The sequence below is a fragment of the Lycorma delicatula genome, chromosome 4, assembly GCF_047948215.1.
Source record: "Lycorma delicatula isolate Av1 chromosome 4, ASM4794821v1, whole genome shotgun sequence".
Classification (NCBI taxonomy): domain Eukaryota; kingdom Metazoa; phylum Arthropoda; class Insecta; order Hemiptera; family Fulgoridae; genus Lycorma; species Lycorma delicatula.
The window spans coordinates 48,027,602-48,044,124 of record NC_134458.1 but is presented as its reverse complement, the minus strand read 5'-3'; the positions used below and the strand labels follow the sequence as shown (position 1 = coordinate 48,044,124).

The 16,523-nt window shown below is 29.4% G+C and overlaps 1 protein-coding gene across 5 annotated transcripts in view; it reads left to right on the top strand.

Annotated features, from left to right (window-relative positions):
• The window catches only part of LOC142323353 (E3 ubiquitin-protein ligase SIAH1A-like), a 70,836-nt gene that overhangs the window by 559 nt on the left and 53,754 nt on the right, over nt 1–16,523 (top strand). For 3 of the 5 annotated variants that reach the window (XM_075362867.1, XM_075362866.1, XM_075362863.1), the window contains exon 2: nt 14,898–15,176. In XM_075362867.1, the coding sequence (XP_075218982.1) occupies nt 14,915–15,176 (262 nt within the window). In that variant the 5' untranslated portion in view covers nt 14,898–14,914. Of the gene's footprint in view, nt 1–316; nt 450–13,183; nt 13,274–14,897; nt 15,177–16,523 lie in introns of those variants that run through there. The other 2 variants (XM_075362864.1, XM_075362865.1) reach the window with 2 other exon arrangements.

The window sequence follows — 16,523 nt, the reverse complement described above, 5'->3', positions numbered from 1 at the left end:
ATTACTTGGTTGACCGTGGTTACTTTTTGAAGGAATGTATTCGAACTTGCACAATTATTTTGACAGTACTTGTTTTTGTTTCCTTCGAGTACGCTTTGATTACGATTAAGCTCTTGCATGTAGTTCTGTAAACTGAGCTTAGACAGCAAAAAACGTCTTTTTTTTGAAGCAGGAGTTAATTAGTATCACGACAAAATTTTATGTAAACTTTTCACCGTATTTAGCAGAGTTTGTTCATCTGTGGTCTAAATGTTTTTCTGTTTGATTATTTTTCTTGAGATTGGGGATTTAATTTTTTCTGTGAACCTAAAATCAGGAAAAAAATTCTCATAGTAAGTGACAACATTGCGTTTTTTGTTATGTGAAGTTGTTAGTTGTATCTAATTTCTATAATTCGACATAGTATTCATATAGAGACTTGGTACTTACAAAATTCTGATATATTAAAGGTAACTTGTTAATTATATGTAAATTGTTAGCTTAAGTAAATTTAACTGATTTCACTTACCCAACCAATTTGTTACTCATGAAGGGGGTAATTGATCCAAAAAATAATTATGTGTGCCTAGTTTCAGTTCCATTTAGAAAATTGGATTTTTCTTTGTACCCAAAATTTCAGTATTGGAATCTTTGTGTAATAAATTCTACCGTTTAAATAAATCAAATTGGGAATGTCAATTCATTTATGTAATAAATCCTCCCATTACAGAAATAATATTTGTGTGCTATAAAATTGTATTTTTTCGGAAATGTTAGTATTAAATAAATGATAGAGATTCCTTGATTAAGTGTACCACCTTGTATTAAGTGTACAGTTTTTCATTTAGACATAATATATTTTAAATATCCTTATATTTGAGGTTTTAGATTTTTTCCAACCTTACTGAAATATATTTTCTCTTGTGACTGCCTTTGAAATTTTCATTCTACATTGGGTAATGTTTCTGGGTCGTCAAATGTGGTTTTTTCTGTTTTAATAATTAATTAATAATATACTTTAAATAATATATATATTATTATGAAGCATTCTGGATGTTCATTGATTGATTTAATTGTTAAATTGATAAATTATTGAGCTTTATTTCTTTGATGTTGTGGAGGATAAAAAAGCTTTACTCTCTGTTCAGTATTGTTAAAACAATGTTCATATTGATATTGAAAACATCAAAATATGTCATTAATGTTATAATAAACCACTCTGCCTGATCATAAACCCTCAATTCCCATGTAAAAAGGTGAGTGCTGTACAGATTTTTATTCCAAATTTATATTTATTTTTAAAACATAATTTTGATAATTGTAGATTTCCATGTTTATATCCCCCTATTATACTGTTTTGTATATTCCCATAACTATTTTTATTTTTGCATTGGTTAGTAGTGATTTGTAATTCATTACATAAGAAATTTTTCTGTTAGTTTTAATAATTAGTTAATATACTTTAAATAATATATCTGTTATTATGAAGCATTATGGATATTCATTGATTGATTTAATTGTTTGATAAATTGATTGAAATTTATTTCTTTACTGATCTCAAAAATATATATTTTTTTCTTTTGAATCCTATAATCTGTCACTATACAGGCCTGGTTAAAATACGAGTTCTTATTTTTAATATTAGATGTATTCTTGATTTATTTCTTCAGTATCATAAGAACTATTACTATCACTTGTACTTACACCGTAGTATCTACATAAGATATATTTTTTAATTGTTTTAGTAAATCATTTATGTAAATTATAAATGTAGCTGAAGTGTAGCTTTCAAGGTGGGTTCCCCAGATACAATATTCAGGCTTTGTACAAAACAGGGTTCCATATAGCTTGATGGGTAAAAGTTTCCCCAGTAAGAAACTGTAAATAAAAAAATTTAATAAAAAGAGGGTTCATTATTACACATTTAGTATAAATCCAAGAAGCTGTTAAAAGTGACATTATGCATTCATGGGAGCATTTTACTTCTGACTACACATTTTTTGCAAAAATTGTGTTTTCAATTGGCAGCTTGAGGCAGTTCAGGCCATTTGGATTTAAAGGAAATACCTTGTCTTTGATGATTTCCCAGAACAAAAAATCAGAAGGCATCAAATCACATGAACATTGTGGCCATTCATTCCTTAGCATCCTGATCATTGTGGAAAAGTTTGATCAAGGTAGTCTCTAAATTTAAAACCGTTATGAGGAGGTACCCCATCTTGCAGCCCTGCATAAATATCGAAAAGAGTACGGTTGATGTCACATATGGGGTTGTTTAATACCTTGGGAATAACAATGTCTGGTAACATTTTAATATATGAATTGTCTGTTATCAGATCAAGAAACCAAGTAAGATGGTTTGTTAGGCCCTGTCACTAAGCTAGGTAAATGAAGATTACTTCACAACAAATAAATTTCACCCAAAATTCCACCCTTAAAATCATCTACATGAAATATTCTTTGCTGATATAACAATTAAAGTTTAATTCCTTTAGAATCTGACAAATTTGGTCTGGGTATTTCCAGTCTAATAGAAGGTTGACATTTGATTGCTCTTTACTATTGTTTCTACAGGTTATTTGTTTTCTAAGGCGCAACTAGTTACAGACCTGTCTGATCATAAAACAACACCTTCTGTATTTGTATGTTCTGCTTATATAAATGTTGATGGGTTAGTAATGGGGAATTAAGGAATCTTGCATAAAATTCTTCATAGAGCAGCATCTTATTTAATTTAAAACAATGCTGAAGTGTGGAAACTTGTTTTTGTTATTTCTTAATACTGATCCAAAAATTAAGTGAACAATTGTTAGAGTAGTATATCAACATCTGCCAAACCAAAATTTTCCATGATACAGTATTTAAATATCCATGTAGGGAAATTGAGCTTTAGCCATTGTTATTTCCAGTTTTATTGATAAAAAATCACGTACTGTATGAAAGCCTTAGCTAAATCCAAAAACATTGATATGATTATTATATTATTCAAACGTGATGATAGTTATTTTTTGTTATTCAAATCAAACCTGAGGCCCATTGAAGTCAGTGTTTAAATATTGCTTTTGATCAAAATGTTTTGATTTTATTCAGAAAGAAAATGATGCTAAGTTTGAAGATGCAACAATATTTATAAATTCAGAATGATCAGAAATAACTTCTGTTTAGTATGAAGATTACATTCATTTTGATGGTGATGATGGCATTGCCGTTTGTAGTAATGAGATACTGGAGGAGATGTAAAAGTGTACCAATAACTCTGAGTCATCCTTTAAAGAGGATAAAATTGAAGTGACTGGCAGAGAAGCCTATACCGATCACTTCCAATTATAGTAAGGTTTCAGAAAGTTTGAGAAGATCTATAGAAATGTAGACAGATGTAAAGAATAACAGTTGCAATTTGAAGATTATTTTTTATATAAAGTGTGACAACACAAAGGAGACAGAAATAACAAACATTTCTAAAAAGTAAATAATGTTACATTTCAAATTACTAAATCCTTCCTATTTTAAGGGGGTAAAAAAATAAATGAAAAAACTATGTAATAGTTTTATTTCCTTAAAAGTTTATATATATATATATATATATATATATATACATTAGAATGTACACCTAATGATTATTATGATTGTTTGTTAGCAAAAGAGATAAAACATTTGAAAAAACAAATTCAGAAGAATCTAAAATTTGAAGTCAGGAAATTTCAGTTGTGACACTGTGAAATTGTATTACAATTGCCAGTTTGACTGCAACTTTTAATGATACAAAAAAGAGATTTAATAAATATGTGGATTTATTTTAATACTATAGTGTATGAACATATACTGTAAAAATAAATCAGATTAATAAAAACATGATTTTTTTTTGGTAAACTGCATTTTTTTAAAAATAATTGATTACAAGTATTGAAAAGATAAATAAAGCTATTTACATATTTTGACAGTAATTATGTATGTAATTTTTAGTCTATAAATTTGAAAAAAAAATTATTTATTGATCCATTTATATATATATATATATATTTTTTTTTTAATGGCAAGCAATATGTAATATCCACATAAATTTAATCATTATTTATGAAACAAAAGTAATTTTTTAAAAATAAACTATTCCTTTGGATAAAAAAACGTACAGTATTGCACACCAGTAATGCTTGATTTTGCTATAAGATATGAGTTGTATGTATAGATTTATTATTTATATGCTTTTTTCTAAATTTTATAGCCTATAAAAAAATTGCTTACTTTGCTTTTTATTTAAGTTTCTGTTACTGTTTTGATTAAACAATAATCGAGTTCTAAATTTAAAAAAAACATATTATATTTGTATATTATGTATGTAATCATTATTTTTGTTATATTTACCATTTATAATAATAACAATAATAATTATTATTTATTTTTATAGTAAGTACATCATTAATATTATTTTTTAATTCATATTTATTGATTAGTTACAATTAACATTGTAAAATGACTGACTTTTCTTACTACTGTTATTATTAATTTAGTGTATTTATCATTTAAATCAGGGGTGTCCCTGATTTAAATGATAAATACACTGTGCCCCTGATAGCTCACAAGCTATCAAAGGTTTAACACAAAAAAGTCAAAAAGTTGAGCACATTAAAAGTTGCCGTGAGCCACTTTCGCAGCAGCTTTTGGTGTGGCTCATTTTATCAACTCGGGTATGAAATGTCTAATAATTATTTGCTCTATAAAATATAATACCACGGTTAATAGCCACAGTTGATCAGACATTTCTTTAATGTATAGAAAGAAAAAAGACATTAATTATAGGTATTAATTTAGTCGATTATTTGTAAAGTTTTTTGGTTTTATTAAATTATGACAACACTGACCAGGAATATTTTCATTCAGAAATGACATCACCCGAAGTGCTGTTCGGGATGTGCTGGTTTATCTCTGTTTATTAAAGTGGCTGTGTGGGTTCATACCCCATCGATGAATAAATTCTCTTTTTAATTAAAATAAATTTATCAAAAACAATATTCATGCTAACAATAACAATAAGAGTTATTATGACAATATCCTCCAACACTGCACTCACTAATGCTGGCCAGTGCCTACCGAGAAGGCAGCAAGATAGGTTTGTTGAGTTATTTTGTAATACTTGTATATACAAAACTTTTACTTATCAGAAGTTGTGCATGAAGTAACAAGTGGTTTCATCCAGGTATAAAAATATTTGTGTCTATTTATCACAACATTAGTCATATAAGCAATTAATTTGTAGTTACCTAATCATGTCTGCACAGAAACCAGAGAATAAGAAAAAGCTTGTATACAACTATAATTTTCATAAAGAATGAGAAGAGAAATATTTTTTTATTTATTTTAAGAACAAATGTGTTTGTTTGATTTGTGGTTCAACAGTTACTGTTGGGAAAAAATGCAACAAAGAACAACAGTTCATAAGAAATATGATACTGAATATCTTCCTAACAGCAATTTAAGAAAATCTAAATTGAAAGAAATGAGAATTGCATTAGTTGCCAGACAATCTTTGCTTACTAGGTCTGTGAATAAAACAAAAGCTGTTACGATTGCATCATTTAAGATTGCATGTATACTTGCAATGCACAAAAAACCTTTTGAGGATGGCAGTATAATTAAAGAATCATTGCTTGCCGAAATAATATCCGAGATATTATTTCAAGAATTTAAAAATAAGAATGAAATTATGTTAGCTATCCAAGAAGTTCAATTATCCAGAAATTCAGTCACTCATAGAATAAAAGCAGTGTCTGAGAATATCAGAGCACAATTAAAAGATGATTCACAAAAATGTGTTTTTCTAAGTTTACAGTGTGATGAATCAACAGATATCTGTAATGTAGCTCAAATAAATATTTTTATAAGGATGGTTTTTAACGATTGCTCAGCAAAGGAAGATATACTGTCAGCTTTACCATTAAAAGGAAATGCACATCGGGAGGACATATATCAAGTTATTAAAAACCTTATTATAGAAATTAATCTTCTGCTTCAAAAACTTGTGTCCATAATAACAGATGGCGCACCTGCCATGGTTGGTTCTGCTGTTGACTTAATCATATTTTGCAAGAATGATGCTGAGTTTACAAATTTCTTTCACTACCACTGCATCATACATCAACAGGTATTATGCACAAAAGTGCTGCATTATGAACATGTCATGAAAGTTGTTCTATAAATTGTCAATTCTATTTGTGCCAGATCACTTCAGAGCAGATTATTCAAAAAAACTCGATGTGAACAAAAACTTCAAATGAACTCGATGCTGAGTGTGGACCTTTAATGTTACATTTTGAATTAGATGGGTTAGTAAGGGAAAAGTCCTGCAATGATTTTTAGAGCTTCTTCCAGAGATAAAACAGTTTGTAGAATCTAGAAAGGAAAATTATGAGAACAGTGATCACAGCTGGTTATCTGATTTAGCCTTTCTTACAGACTTAACAACTACGTAAAATGAATATAGTCAATCTTGAACTTCAGGGAAAAGAAAACACTATTATTGAATTAATATGAAGTATCAATGCATTTAAATCAAAATTAAATTTGTGGATGGCCCAAATAAAGGAATGTAACTTTGGTCACTTTACAAATTTGGAGTACTACGTTAAGAAATATAATAAAATTGAAACAAATATATGTTCTTATCTCTCACTGAGCTTAAAAATAATTTCAAAATTAAATTTTCAGATTTTCATAAAATTCCGTCAATTGCTTAATTCATTTTAAATCCATTTGTCAATACTAATATTTCTGAAAATTGCAAGTATGATAAATAAAAATGCTACTAATTTAGAAATGAAAATTATTGGTTTTCAGTCTGATCTACAATCAAAAACAAGAATATCACAAATAAATTTTTGGATACTCGTAGATGAACAAAAAAAATTCCACTCTTAAAAGAAACTTTTAAGAGTGCTCCTGCTTTGGAATTTACCTTTGCGAAAGTAATTTTTCAACAATTAACTTGCTAAAATCAAAGTTCAGATCCAGGATAACTAATGAACATCTGAATGACTGTATGAATTTAGTATAACATTGTATGTACCAGAGTACAAGAAACTGGCAGAAGAGAAATTCAGTGTCAGGTTTCACATTAAAATATGTTTTTCATATATTTAATTTGTATTTTAATTCTTAATAAATTACGCATTTTCTTTAACATATTGCAATTTTTTTGTGCATTATATATATATTTTTGTCTTTAGTCATTTGACTGGTTTGATGCAGCTCTCCAAGATTCCCTATCTAGTGTTAGTCATTTCATTTCGGTATACTCCCTACATCCTACATCCCTAACAATTTGTTTTACATATTCCAAATATTGCCTGCCTGCACAATTTTTTCCTTCTACCTGACCCTCTAATATTAAAGCGACTATTCCAGGATGCGTTAATATGTGGCTTATAAGTCTCTTGTTTTAACTATATTTTCAAATGCTTCTTTCTTCATCTGTTTGCTGCAACACCTCTTCCTTTGTCACTTTCTCCACCCATCTGATTTTTAACATTCTTCTATAGCACCACATTTCCAAAGCTTCTAATCTTTTCTGCTCAGCTACTCCGATCGTCCCAAGTTTCATTTCCATATAAAGCTACGCTCCAAACATATACTTTCAAAAATCTTTTCCTAACATTTAATTTAATTTTTGATGTAAATTATATTTTTCTGACTGAAGGCTCATTTTGCCTGTGCTATTTCAGCATTTTATATCACTCCTGCTTTGTCCATCTTTAGTAATTCTACTTCCCAAATAACAAAATTCTTCTACCTCCATAAACTTTTCCCTTCCTATTTTTTCATTCAGTGGTCCATCTTCGTTATTTCTACTACATTTCATTACTTTCGTTTTGTTCTTGTTTATTTGCATGCAGTAGTTCTTTAATTGTAGTTTTCATTGTTCTTTAACATCATTAACTGCTAGTTAATGATGTTAAAGAATAAAAAGTAACGGGGATGGGGAACATCCTTGTCGGACTCCCTTTCTTATTACGGCTTCTTTCTTATGTTGTTCAATTATTACTGTTGCTGTTTGGTTAGCAATCATTCTTCAATCTTTGTATTTGAACCCATATTTTTTTTAAATGCTGAACATTTTATTCCAGTCTACGTTATCGAATGCCTTTTCTAGGTCTATAAATGCCAAGAATGTTGGTTTGTTTTTCTTTAATCTTCCTTCTACTATTAATCTGAGGTCTAAAATTGCTTTCATTGTTTCTATACTTTTTCTGAAACCAAGTCGGTCTTCTCCTAACACTTCCACTCTCCTCTCAATTCTTCTGTACAGAATTCTAGTTAAGATTTTTGATATATGGCTAGTTAAGCTAATTGTTCTGTATTCTTCACATTTACTGCTCCTGCTTTCTTTGGTATCATGACTATAACACTCTTTTTGAAGTCTGATGAAGAACTTCCCCTTTTTCATAAATATTACACACCAGTTTGTATAATCTGTCGATCGCTTCTTCACCTGCACTGCGCAGTAATTCTACAGGTATTCTGTCTATTCCAGGAGTCTTTCTGCCATTCAAATCTTTTAATGCTCTCTTAAATTCAGATCTCAGTATTGTTTTCTCCCCTTTCATCCTCTTCGACTTCCTCTTCTTCGTCTATAACACAATTTTCTAATTCATTTCCTCTGTGTAACTTCAATATATTCCACCCACCTATCAACTCTGCCTTTCGTATTATACAGGGTTATCATAAAAGAATGGTGTGGTTTTGAACATGGTTTAAATTAAAACAGAATTACTTACAGTTTATGTTTTTTATTTATCAAATTTGTCGTCTCAAACATTTTTTTACATAATTAATAAATTTCAATATGTGCGCCCTTAGTCGCTCGACAAATGTCCAAACGATACTTAACTTCTCCAAACATTAGTTAACATTTCTTAGTTAATGGTTGTCATTGCTTCATTAATCCTGTTTTTTAAGTGGTTTAGGTCGCGAATGTTTTGTGTATAAACAATGCTTTTGATGTACCTCCACAAGAAAAAATCGCAAGGTGTCAGGTCTGGACTCCTTGGAGGCCAAAGTATGAGTCCTTGCCGGCCTATCCATCGATCTCTAAATTTTTCGTTCAAAGCGTCTGTGACCAACGCATTGAAGTGCGGGGGAGCACCATCTTGTTGGAAATGAAGTTGATGAATGTTTTCGAGTTCATCCAGCTGAGGAAAGCAATAATTGGTTAACATGTCAAGATACACAACTACATTAATTGTTTTTTCAGCAAAGAAGAAAGGCCCTATTACACAATTTTTCATCACACCGCACCAAACATTAACTTTAGGCGAATTGCGTTGTTTCTCAATAATTGCGTGTGGGTTTTCAGAGCCCCATATTCGTGAATTGTGTCTGTTAACACATCCATTCACATGGAATGTAGCTTCGTCTGTAAAAATTATATCATCTAAAAATGATTCGTTTTCACTTATTCTGTCCAACATTTCAACAGCGAAATTGTACCGTTTTACACCATCATCGGGTTTCAATTCCTGGAGTATCTGGATTTTATAATTGTGTAATTTCAGTTTTTTATGTAAAACTTTGTGAACTGTTGATTTTGGAATACCTAATTCGACGCTTCGACGGGGGATGGACTTCCTAGGACTTCTAATTGTTGATTATCTAATTAGTTCAACAGTTTCGTCTGTTACACTTGGTTTGCCGGTTGATTTCTGTTTCTTAACTGATCCAGTTTCTTTGAATTGTTTGAACCAACGTGTTATGTTATTTTTGTGTGGTGGATCTCTTCTGAATTCACGTAGAAACGCACGTTGAACTAAAATTACGGATTTTAATTCAGCCATCAATAAAACACACTTTGCTTTGTCTTTATCAGAGAACATAGTAACTCACTAAACTCACCGCAACAACAATACAAGAACTGACATTGTGGTTACAACTCCTGATAAACAAACTTTTGAGTTGGAGGCTTTCAGGGATACCAGTATAACATCTAGAAATTTCCCTACAATCTTCCTATGAATTACTGAAACTGCACCATTCTTTTATGATAACCCTGTATATCGGAGTACCATCTTTGTTTAGCACATTATTAGATTTTAACTTATCTACCCCAAAATTTTCCTTAACTTTCCTGTGTGCTTCGTCTATTTTATTTCTCTTTCCACTTCTGAACACTTTTCTTCAATCCACTCTTCTTTTGCTAGTTTGCACATCCTGTTTATAATATTTCTTAATTGTTGATAGTTCCTTTTACTTTCTTCATCACTAGCATTCTTATCTTTTCTATGTTCATCCGTCAACTGCAATATATTGTCTGAAATCCAAGGTTTTCTACGAGTTCTCTTTGTTCCGCCTAAGTTCGCTTCTGCTGATTTATGAATTTTCTTTTTAACATTCTCCCATTCTTCTTCTACATTTTCTACTTTATCTTTTTTACTCAGACCTCTTGCGATGTCGTCCTCAAAAATCTTGTTTACCTTACCACCTCTTCAACAAGCTTCTCTAAATTCTACCGATTTATCTGACACCTTTTCTTCGGGTTTTTAAACCCCAATCTACATTTCATTATCACTAAATTATGGTCGCTGTGTGATACCTTGCAGTATTACCTGGCTTTTTCCATGTGTATATTCTTCTATTATGATTTTTAAACTGGGTGTTGGTAGTTACTAAATTATACTTTGTGCAAAACTCTGTAAGTCGGTCCCCCTCTTTCATTCCTTTTGCCCAGTCTGTATTCTTCCACTATATTTCCTTACTTGCCTTTTCCAATGCTTGCATTCCAATCTCCAATTATTATTAAATTTTCATCTTCTTTTATGTGTTTAATTGCTTCATCAATTTCTTCGTATACACACTCTACCTCATCATCATCATGGGCGCTTGTAGGCATATAGACAATCGTTGTCGGTTTAGGTTTCGATTTTATCCTTATTACAATGATTTTATCGCTATGCATTTTGAAATACTTTACTCTCTTCCCTATCTTCTTGTTCATTACGAAACCTACTCCTGCCTGCCCATTATTTGAAGCTCGATTAATTATTCTAAAATCACTGACCAAAAGTCGTTTTCCTCTTCCCACCGAACCTCGCTAATTCCTACATCTACATTTATCCTCTCCATTTCCGTCTTTAAATTTTCTAACCTACCAACCTTTTTTAGACTTCTAACATTCCATGCTCTGACTCGTAAAATGGAACATATCTTAACCAAAAATTTGCAAGATATAAAAGTCAGTTATTCACTAAACAGTAGAAAACACTAGGAAAATGTTTTAATTAATGGTGCAAAATTTATTTGGAAGAGTATTTATAAACTATGACAGAAATTCCCACCAGAATAATTAGCTCCCATTGTAATATACAAAGAAATAGAAATATATAAATTCCAAGAAAACATTATGTAAAATATAAAAGGAACATGTAGTATATAAATTATAACAGATTTTTATCTCATTGAACTGGGTCATCAGAAAATTTAAATCCAGGAGTTGAGGGAAATATTATTTAAATTATATTAAACATTAGTATAAATAGGAGAAAACTATCAAAAAAGAAAACAGCTGAAAAACTTCACCAAAGGAATTGTGAATGAAATTCGTAAATGAAAAATTCTCAAATGTCATCACACCATTGTTTAAGCAAAATAATCTTGTACTGCAATTAAGTTTTAGTTTAACACACCGTCTCAAAAATAATTGACAAATTTGCATGTAAGCAAATCACATTGAATACAGACAATTCATTTACTTATGGTATTTTTAGGTTTGTGTATTTTCTTAGTTAAAAAAGAAGAGATACTACTTATTTTATTGACATTAACGTAAATTGGCTTTAAGAATATTAAATACAGTATGAAGTTTCTGCAGTATCATCATCCATAAAAAATTAATTGAGGCTGTGCTGCAAACATTATTTATATAGTCTGATGTTGTAATTTTCCACTTATCAGATAATTTAAATTTTTTTATATTCCTAGGAGTTCAAATTATAAGAGTTTGTCTATGAATTACTACAGATAAATTTGTAACTTCTTTTATATTATCAGTAGTCCCTGTTGACCATTGCTGTTGCCACGCTGGTCAATGTGTATCTGTCATGGCTGGCACCATGACACATACGAAGAAAGGTGGGTAATTCTTAAGATGCTGCTACTGCATGTATAATGGAACTTAAAATTGAATATCTAATGCACTGTTCTGGGAAACAGCATATTTTGTCTTGATATATGATAGAGTGTGGGTCTATTTATGTGATTATTTGCAGTGTCACATTTTTCTTTTTTTTTTAATGAATTTTCACTATTGGAATGTGCAAAGTACGTGTGCCAAAAACCCAATTTAGCATGAAGAGTTATATCAATTATACTAGCAGTGAATGTGTGCTCTTTTTTTTAAGTCTTAAATAATCCCTACTACTTTCTACCTGTAGGAATTTACTTTTTACTTAAATGTATTTTTAATATTATTTTAACTAATAATCACCTACTTACTGCCTTTTTTTTATTATTGTTCATTTTATTTTTTTTCATATTTAGCGCTTTCTTAGAGATTAAATCCCATTTTTCAGGCAAATTCATTAATAAAAATACAGCAAGAGAAATATAATTAAAGAACAAGTAAAGTTTGAACCCGGTATTTAACTTATATTTTCAAATTTACATATAAAAATATAGATTATAATAACAACAGTATATAGGTCAGTCATCGACATAAAATATCAGTAAATTTTATTTGTTTGTGTGTGTGTATTTGTAAACTTATACTGTTACAGTTTACTCAGGTTTTTGGGAACTACTTATAGATTATACGGTTTATTTTTTATTTTGTTGCTGAAATAGAGGAAATGCATTATTTATCAGTTTTCAAAATATCAGATACATTTTTGCAACATATTCAAGAAAAATGTTAAAAATATTTTAGTTAAAAAAATGATTTTAACAAGAAAGCATTGAAAAATTAATTTTAATCTATTCAATATAATACTTAAAATTAGGTTTCAAGATTAATTTATGCAACCTTGTTCACCATTTCACCATTGATATTTCTTTTTGATTTACATAGTTAAATTATTAATTAGTTACATCACAAAAAAAATTCATTACTTGTTTATAAAAAAATCATTGTTATGTTAATTGAATATAATATTTAAATAAATTATAAAAGAAAAAAATTACTGATTGTTATTAATGTTGTTAAATTAATTTGGCCTATCTTCAGGTATGTTTTGACTGGCTCACTGAACAAATAACAAGTGTGTTGGTTGTGTGGTATGCCAAATTCCTTTGCTGCTGCTGCAAAACTCCTGAGGTATATTTAACTAATTTTGCTTGATTTCTGATTTATCTATTTACTTTAATATAATGAAAAAAACTGTAGGTTTAGATTTTATAACTAACTGTGCTGTTACACTACTTGAAAATTAGGTGAACAAGGTGCTTGGTTTTGCCATATTGAGCTCAGTAACATGAAATTTAAATTATGAACTAAAAATAATATATCAGCAGTCATGTTACTAATTGTATTAACCTAATATGAATTCTGTAGTTGATGTTTCCATTTAAATATTTCATGTTTTGAAATGTTGTCTTTTCTGTTATGCACCCCACACTTTTGTTATGCCATTATTTATGAATTGTTATTTTTTCTATATATTCTCTGATTTTGGAACCTATGACCATCCGACCATAAGACTAACACTTTTCCACTTTGCTGGTGGACAGTGCACATTGCTAGTTTACAGTAAAGCAGGACAACGTTCATCTCTGCAATAATGCACCCATCAGAACGCTTTTCAACAACAGTTTTAGAGCATACTGTTACAAAGAAACTAAGGAAACATCACCTTAACTTTACAAAGAAACATTCAATAATAGAATATTAACAAAATAGGGACTTTCACTTGCCATTTTGTAATTAGGACATCTAGAAGCAAACTTTCCATATGAGAAAAGTAACCTATAAAATACTTTTACAAACTGCTACTACACACTTAATTCATTCATTTTAAAATACTGTACCCAATTAACCGACTAAAACTAACCTAAACAATAGTTTGAGTAACGGAATATTATTATGCGGGCACATTAATTTTTGTGCACAGATATTAACATCGCATACAAATAGACAATACCAGATTGGCTATCTTATCTGTATGCCATACAGACCAATACAGGTAACAGTTTTACAAAATTGTTTTTCTACGACATTATTTAATCATTTTATTTATAATTTAAATATATTACATCATAACTTTATAAATTCATGAGAAATAACAAAAAACAGGGTGCTGGGTTCGTAACATAAAAGACCCTTGAAATGTATTTTGCTACCTTTACTCACAGAATAGTAAATGTTCCAATGTTGTAATTTCTTAGTTGAATGTCAGTTAACTGGTTACTTACTAAAATGTCAAGTTAGTATGTGTAATCAAACCTCATAGATGCACTCTTTTAGATTTGCCTATCCACTGACTGGTTTTTATTTATTTAAATTGATAAACAGTTATGTTTACTGATAGTTAATGCTATTTTTTTTTCTAGTTCAATCTGCATTAGATCACTCAAAATAATTTTTTTTTTCATTTTGTTTACATTTTACAAAGTAATATTTCAGGGTTGTGTCATATTGACTGGAAAAATGGATTCTTAAAAAAATTAAGGCTTTCTATTTATTAATAAGTGGGATCTAATATTAAAAAAACATTAAATTGTGGTGTAGTAAGTTTAAACTATATGGATCTAATATTCAAACATTTTTAACTAAGATTGTTTTCATACCTTTTTAAATGCAATTGATGTATTTCTCACTGTTTAGAAATGAGTTCTTAGTAAAATAGCATAGAACAGAATAGACTTAAATATTGTATAATATATGTTTACTATTTTTTGCAAAATTATAGGAGCTCAAACTCAGGTGTCTCGTATGTTTCTAGGTTACTAATTGAGAGATATGACAAGTCAGGTCGGAATGGCTCCTCCCAGCAGCAAACGACGTGGAGGAGGAGCAATGGTGAATCCTAGTGGAAGTGGTGCTTCAACTTCTTCCAGTGCAACATCAGTTCCAGTATCAGCTGATCTTGCATCGCTTTTTGAATGTCCTGTGTGTTTTGATTTTGTTCTGCCACCAATCCTACAATGCCAGAGTGGTCATCTAGTGTGTTCAAGCTGCCGGCCAAAGCTTACCTGTTGTCCAACATGCCGTGGTCCACTTGGTAAGTTACTGGGTTTATCCTTGTATGATATTTACATGAAAATTATTTGTTCTTTGTAAAGTAAAAACATTTATTTTATTTCCTCGCGAGTTGTCAGAATTATTCTGTTGTACAGATATACTTGTATATATTATAATGAGTTCCTCCACCTGCTTAACAAGTCTGAAACCTGTAATAAATAAATGATTATTTTATTAAATCCCATTTTATTCTACCGATTAAATGGTACCATTAATATAAAAATATTACAGTCTAAAGACTTAATAAATTATATTACGCATCATGATAATCGGTTCTTGATTAATATGTCATTTCTGTTAATAATTTTGAAGCATATAGTATAATTTCTTCAAAATAATTTTCTCTTTATTGAATGAAAAACTAATCATTTCTACATTTAATAAAATGCAACCTTTTTATAATGACCTCTATTAATATCAGTTCTTAGTTAAAATTGACAAATCTGAATAACTGATTTGATCTGTATGAATTTTTTTAGATGTGCTTGCTTTACAGATAAATACATTTGTTTTTGTGGTATTTTAATAAAAAGTTTTACTAATAATAGAGTGTATATTATTCTGGTTATTCAGTTTACGGTTTAGCAAGTAATACAGAGTACTTCAAGCCGTTAAAAATAGTTAGTTAAATTAGTTGATTTCTCACATTCACTGCATTCACTTGCTAGTACCTTGCATCAGTATTATTTCTTATTCACAATCTGCATTCAGCTGTCATCCATTTTAAGTATATCAAAATTTCAAGGCTGTATTTTATTTAGTAGTTGTCAACATTGTTTACAAAATTGAATTTGCAAAATATTGACTTGAAATAATATCCTTATCTCAGTAGAAGATCAGAGATATTGCATTTTAATAATTTTGATAAAAGTTAATTTAAAAAAGACATTCTTAAAAAAAAAATTATGGAAACTAATTGTTTTTTGTAGAATTTATAGAAGGTATTTCAATTTTTCTTACTCAGTGCTGCTTCAGTTGAATTAATATTTTTCAGGGTTGTATTTGAGCTATTATATATATATAATTCTAATTGACAAAATATTAAAAAAGTATATTGCTGAAAGTTAAAAAAAAAAAACTAGCAGACACCATATATGAATCAATAGTTATATTGGTTGTATAAATTTATACAAATAAAGATTACATTTGAAAATCATTCAAATAATTAATTTTTTGCTTATAAACAAACAGAATTATTATTTTTTGTCTTTTTTATTAAATGGGTAAGCCTTTTTTCAGATTATATTTTTAACCCTATTGTTGGGTAAAGTTAACAAAAAACACACAGCTAGTATTTGCCAAAAGAAATTGGACTTTATTGAAAGTG